At 34.6% G+C, this 6,878-nt stretch overlaps 1 protein-coding gene across 1 annotated transcript; it reads right to left on the bottom strand.

Moving 5' to 3' along the window:
- Positions 1-345: 345 nt before the first annotated feature.
- Positions 346-2,166, bottom strand: LOC110614713 (zinc finger protein CONSTANS-LIKE 16). The gene is made up of 2 exons (XM_021756351.2): positions 945-2,166; positions 346-842 (listed from the first exon to the last, which is right to left on the bottom strand). The coding sequence occupies exons 1-2, from the start codon at positions 2,007-2,009 to the stop codon at positions 600-602; spliced, it is 1,308 nt and encodes a 435-aa protein (XP_021612043.1). The 5' UTR covers positions 2,010-2,166; the 3' UTR covers positions 346-599.
- Positions 2,167-6,878: the final 4,712 nt, after the last annotated feature.

Below are 6,878 nucleotides of genomic sequence, written 5' to 3'. Positions count from 1 at the left end.
AATCTATGACTAACGCACAATCATGTTCAATATTGAACATTAATCATATTAAATTTTATATAAAACTTATAATAATCTAGAAATATGATAAAATTATAGTACATATAACGATTGAATTATAAAATTTTTTCAAGTCAAGACTAACTCATTATTAACGTAAAATAAGCGAAGCCCTTGCTTCTATTACTACTTGTTCACCTTTCTCCTCCATTACATCATCTTCAAACTTCGAGAACTTGATAATAACATCCTGGTCATCTTCATATAGTTATAATATAATTAACTCAATTATGTAAAACTTTGCTCAAAATTTTATGAGTGCAACCAATATCAGCACACATCCAATTATCAAAAAAGACATTCAAGACAAAGAAATTCATTTTCTTTGTCAAGATCGACATCTTTAATTCATACTGGCAAAGGTTTATTGATTACATTACAGTCTCGGAGAAGAGAAAGAAAAAAAGATTGAGAGGGAGGTAAATGCCTAAGTTACTTCCCTCTTATAGCTTTATCAGTAAAATTAGCCCACAAATCCATCAACCCCATGTTGCCGACAACAAGAAGCAAACATAGGAATGATCGAGTGGTTAAAACAGTTATTTGTTGATGCAAGGAAATGCAGTTCCCATGAAGGACATCCTCTTAACAAATCGACCTTTCATTCTAGGTCTTTTCTCTGCATTCAGTTTCCTCACCTCGTACCTTATCTTCTTCGAAAACAATCGTGTTCTTCGCTTCTCTTTGTACCTTAATACTCTTGCTTCTCTCCCTCCATTGCCGCCTCCTGTGTGTCCTCCCAGGACCCCATATGTGTGGTGATGAGCATTAGGGCATGTACCCTATAAAATCACAAACAGAAAGATAATTAATCAAATAGATCAACTGAAACTTCATATAATTTTGCATAGCCCTCTAAAGAGAGACAAGTTTTGTATATATACCATGCAGTCAGGCCAGCAATCATCAGGATTGAGCTCTGGTCGGCTCCCTGTAGTCCATGGAGAGCCATGGCTAGCCCAAGCCTTGATGACTGCTTCATAATTTAGCCTCAAAGTTACGTTCCTTCTCATTTCTTTTGATTTTCCACTGTTCATCGTAGTAGTGTCAGTTAAAGCTGGTGCTACTTTCTCCTCCTCTTCCTCATCTCCGGTTATCGGTGATTTGTAATTGAAATTCCAATCAAATGATTCTCTTGCTATGTCGAAGGCTTGATCGAAATGGCAATCTGTGATTGCTTCAAGTTCTTGTTCATCCTTGACCTTCACTACTTTGTCGTCAAGACAAAACTTGTCATCGTTTTCCTCTTTACAATCTAACAAACCCAATTCCTTGATATCAGAAGAATCGTCCTCCGGTCCTCTTCCAAGTAGGTTCTCAACATCTGCAGCGAACTCAGCAAGATCCATGTCCGAAGGTAAAAAACCAGGTAAATTATCCAGGTCACATGTAGATCCTTCCTCTCCACAACCATCAAAAACCATATTTCCCTCTTCGTTTCCCATGGCTATTTCGGTTCCTTCACACATTATCACGTCATCAGTGCATAGCTCTGCAGCAAAAGGATCAAACACAGGAACCCTATAAAGCAACTGATCTTCGTCCTCATCGGCAACAGTATTACCCTCTTCTTCGCTACCTATCTCAGGAACAAGAGGAAGATAATTCATCAAGACTTTCTCTTCATCTTTAAATCGTTGATTTGATAATAAGGACTTGGTGCTGTTGTTGTGCCTTGGGGTTCTTGCTTTTTTAGTGAACCCTTGAAGCCAAGGGGGAGAAACAACAGTATTCATCGAACCGCTTATCTTGGATGAAGCAGTCTCGAGCCGGACCCTTTCATGCCTGCTGGCTAACTGGTTGGCGGAATGAACTGATTCATCGCAGGCCTGGCAAAGAAAAGCGTCATCAGAAGCACAGAACCACCGAGCTCTCTTCCGGGAACAGCCATCGCAAGGTCGTGCAGTCTTGCCTGCCAGGGCGTTTGCCGCTTTCCTTCCGGTGATCATTGGAGAGATTTTTGGTGTAAAAATCGAGTTGGCCAAAGTGAGGACTGAAGAGCTAACCAAAAGTCAAGTGACCGTTAAAAGGAGCAACAGGGAACTCTTGTATTTAATTTGGGGGGCCATTTGATGCAATTATTGATTAGAGAGAGCAATGTCGTTTTAGGATTCTGACCCACATTTGTGCTTTTACTCGTTGCACTAAGTTGCTCTTGCAAGCCCATGCACTTTTGGTAAGTTTCTGCAAGGGCTTGATTGCCCTTTTTGGGTCCCATGAAATGCTCTTATCTCAGTGTTGATTGGCTAAAAATTTGAAGATAATCCCAATCCTTTGAATCTGATTGGTTGCCTGTCGAATGAAGGGATTCCTAGTGGAACCTAATGGGATTATCAAGGGTCCCTTCTCTCTCTCTAAGAGTCCATGAAACCTGAGTAAGACCCTTTTGTTCCTTTTTCAGTATATTTCAGTAATTCCTGATACAAATTTAAAGCACTTGCTTGCGGTCCCCTTGAGTAGCTTTCAACTGTCTATTGTGGTCATCTTCAACTCTCTCTCTCTCCCTCTCTCTGTCTATCTCTCTCTTTCAGCTGGAACAATCTTCTCCAGTTGATGCATGGCAGGACATCAACTTGGGGCTTCACTTGCGCACAGCTTAGCTATACAAAAGTTTTTCCTGTGTAATGCTTCAGATGCATCTAAGCGTTGAAATTGAGGGACCAATTTTATAAAAAAAATTCCACCTCAATCAGGTTCCAAATTAATCTGAGCCAGGCGAATGAACATGACACAAGGTCCCGGTATGTAGACGAAATGGTTTGAACCTCAAATCGGTAAACGACAACTTTCCTATTTTATAAGTTTTCAAAGATTATATTAGTATATGCATGATCAGTGACTTTAATATTCTATTCAATAAAGAATAGAGAATGCCCATGGGAGAAATGACAAACTTTGTTTGAACATTAAAAAAAAAAATAAAAGAAGCGTATTGTTTTGACCGTATGAAACTCAAGTTCACCGGTGCAAATAACATCAAAATAATTATCTCAATTTTAGTTATTTCACTCTAGCTTATACGAATATATTCCTCTAATGTGGGATGATATATCATGATCTCACATGATGCGTTATAATTTGCATTGATTATTCATATATTTTTATAATTATATTCATTTATTTTTTTATTTTTTTATTTATTAGATATTTTATATTTAATTGTGAAATTTTTAATTTTGGTTTTTGTATTATTTTTTTTATTTTTTATTATTTTTGTGGGTTAAAATCAATTAAGGAATAAACTAGGCACATGTTTAAAGCATCCGAAATAGATCCTCCTTAATAGGGAAGCCCCTATTTTTAATATACTAGACTAGTTAGATTCTCGTATAACTCGGTGTTGTGTTCGGCGAACTTTCGTCAAAATCAAGCTCCTAGCTAGGTTAGGATGATAAGTATCAGACTTCGTCAAATTAGAGTCTTTTTAAACATCTATGGCCTATGGCTGGATTGAATTTCTATTGCTTAGGGCAAGTCAAGGCAAGGAATCTGTTTGCGTGGGGATATAAAAGAGGAAATGAAAGCAGAGGGACATGGACAATTTCATAGCGCTTTTGAGTGAGAAAAGAGAAGAACATGAGGCAACTCCGTGTTTCTAAATAGTCTCACATGCTTTTCAATTTTGTCTTGTGTTTTTCAATTTAAACAATAAATAATACAGGCAAACCCTTGTTTCCATGCCTACTATCTGTCTCGGCCTAAAATATGCATTTCAACTCGTGTTTTTGTAAGAAAAATTAGTTTTTCAAGTCTAGTCTTAGAGCAATAGGTAGAGAGATTCAAATGGGTATAAATACTTCATTTTTAGAGCTTGGGGACCTTTTGATCACTTTTCTACACCTCTACACTAGAGAGAACATGAAGGAGTCAAGAAGGAAAATTTGGAGGCCTAGAAGGTTGAATCTGCGTATCTAGAGTTTTTATTTCATCTCATTTTTTAATTTATTTTTCAGAATTATTTTTGAATAATTTTGAATAATTTTTTAATGTAATTTGTTCTTCAATTCTTGACCATAAATAACTAAATTGTTTAGATAGGGGACTTGATATAGGTTGACTTGTTGATTTTATTTAATTTATCTGAATTGATTTTCTTTACTTATGTTATTATTTAAATTTTGAGACCCTTATGGATGCTTAAATGATTTTAATTATGATATTAATACTAAAAAGCAATGTTTTATGATCGAACGGTGAATTAAATATAAGGAATATTAATTGGATTGCGAATGAAAATTTGACTTGTGAAGCCTTGAAAAATAATCATTATGTTTAAGAAATTAATTAAAGAACTATCATATTATTGAGAAATATGTGATAACCTTTAGTTAATTCCATTTCAAAAAAAAAATCTTTACTTAATTAATTTGATCTTACTTGGAAAAGAGAATCAATTAACTTAGAATTATTTACTCTATTTTATGTAATTAAAATTGAATTATTAACCAAATAAATTAATTGAATTAGGTACAAATGATATCAAGGTACCTTAGAGCTTACTATTAATTTATTTCGTGATTATTTACATCTGTAAAAGCATTTTATTTTAATTATTTTTAAATTTCATATTTTTAATCATTTTTGCATTCGATAGTCTAAATAATAATTAAATTTATAAATATTTTGATACTTAATTTATAGTTCCCGTGGATGCGATATTCTACTCACTATTGTATTACTTGATACGATCCAATTAAGTTAATGATCTCTCATTGCAACCGATGTTAAGACTATGTTAATACTATTGTGCTGAGCTAAATGTAATAGCTAAGTCAAGAGTAAACTCTTAAATGTTATAATTGCTGCACCTTATCTTTAGCTACAAATAACCTTTTTCTCATAGGCCATCTGTCTCATACAATACTTTAATTTAAGAAATTTTTTTATATATATATTAGGTATAATACCCCAAATCTAATTGAGCTAAATAAATTTCAAGCTCATACCATTTGACTAAAGTAGTTAACCTAAGTAGGATGTAGAATGAAAAATATATTATACACATGAAAGAAGGGATATAAGTTGTGGTAAATATCTTAAGATCACCATAACCAAGGATGTGGCCTTTGATAACTCTACTTTCCTTTGTATAAAATTATTAGAGTATCAACTGCCTTTTATGTAAAAATTAAGTACTAAAAATACATTTGGCTTTTTTTTTAAAAGATAAATCATAAAGAGAAGAATCATGAATCCACGTAATATGCATTTTGCTAAGGAAAAATTTTTTCTGAGCACACATAGCATTTTTGAGCAGAACGAATGGAGATTTCTAAAAATACAGTGAAGATAATGAAGGATAAAGTATGAAAACTTTTTAATCTAATAATTTGGCATTCTAAAAAAAAAATTGTATTTTGGAGATTTTAATATCCAATAGTTGAAGACTTTTTACTCATCTAGTAAACTCAAGTTTTAGTTCTCACTCTTCCAATCTCCCTGTTAAAAAAAAACTCTAAAAATATAACCTTCTTTTAAAAATTAGCCTTCATCCCAAATTGATACATTTCTTTAAAACTTATTTCTTGAAATTCAATACATACCCTTAGCTACTATGTAAAAGCTAGCTCATAACAAATACCATTATATAACTTGTATGTGAACACTATTGTGCTATAAGAATAATATTGACTGTTACATCCATGCGAGCTACGCTATAAAATATCAGAGCTTTACACAACCTTAATAACAACATTGGCCATGTCCATAAATCATGATTTAATCTCTTTGTTATCAAGTTCCAATGCTATGAAAAATTCCATTTCTCTTCCTAGTGCCACTTAGTTCTTGTCAATCAAGTTATCATCCTCAAATTCATATATTTTATTATTAGATTTGTATCTCATAATCCTAATAGGATATTTTTTACTAATTAGAGTGAAAGACTAATTCCTCAATGGATAAAAGCCGATACATATGTTATCGATAAGTTGTTCCTAAAATGAATTGGATTCCTAATTAAACTAGGCTGGAAGAGTCTAATACTATAAACAAAAGTATGATAGAAAAATTATTTAGCTTTTTCTCAAATTGAGAAGAGTGATTTTTGTCTAATTTAGGAGAATAATTTTTTTCCATTGTAGTTAGGGGATTTTGTCCACTTGATAAGGACTTTTATCCATTATAGAGAATGTCTTTGTAATACCCGGCTAGACTCCGATATCGGAATTCCTACCGTCCGGTGGCATTTCGGATGTCGGGAACCTCTAGAAGGGTAAAAACATGTTTTGTAAAATGTTTTAATGTGTTTTATGATTTTAAGTATGAAATAAAATGAGTTTTTGCATGAAAAGTCTTTGGAGGAAAACCCAGGTTCGGCCGCCGAAAGTCAAGTTCGGCCGCCGAACATGCATGCGTTTTGGAGGCACGTTAGGCCCCCGAAAGCATGAGTGAGGGAAGTCCAGGTTCGGCCGCCGAAACTCAAGTTCGACTGCCGAACGTGGCATGCATGTGGAAGCACTTTCGGCTCCCGAACGTGGCCTGGCCAGCCACCTATAAAAGGGTCACTTGACCGAAATGGGCGAGCTTTCTCCCATTTTCGGCCACAGCTAGCTTCCGACCTCCCTCTTCCAAATCTAGTGTTCTTCCTTCAAATCCCCACCATTTTTCTTGAATTTTAAGCTTGCATTGAAGGTTTTGAACTTTTGAAACAAGTTTTGGAGCTTTGGGAACTCGGGAGCTCATTTTCGTGGATCTCCAAGTTTAGGTCGTCTCCCTCTCGATCTTCAAGAGGTAAGAGTCGATCTTAAGCTCCTTATGTGTTTTTAGTAAGATTTTATGAGTTCTTTGGGTAGAAATGCATGTTAGGATATATGTTG

Source organism: Manihot esculenta, chromosome 5, assembly GCF_001659605.2.
Source record: "Manihot esculenta cultivar AM560-2 chromosome 5, M.esculenta_v8, whole genome shotgun sequence".
In the NCBI taxonomy this organism is placed as follows: domain Eukaryota; kingdom Viridiplantae; phylum Streptophyta; class Magnoliopsida; order Malpighiales; family Euphorbiaceae; genus Manihot; species Manihot esculenta.
The sequence above is the reverse complement of the archived record's forward strand: the minus strand, read 5'-3'. Positions and strand labels throughout refer to the sequence as shown.

Excerpts from the sequence above, each read along its gene's own strand:
- LOC110614713 (XM_021756351.2), bottom strand. The coding sequence starts at position 2,009 with ATGATCACCGGAAGGAAAGCGGCAAACGCCCTGGCAGGCAAGACTGCA. Across the intron at positions 843-944 it reads ATTGCTGGCCTGACTGCATG|GGTACATGCCCTAATGCTCA; the intron begins GTATATATACAA and ends GTGATTTTATAG.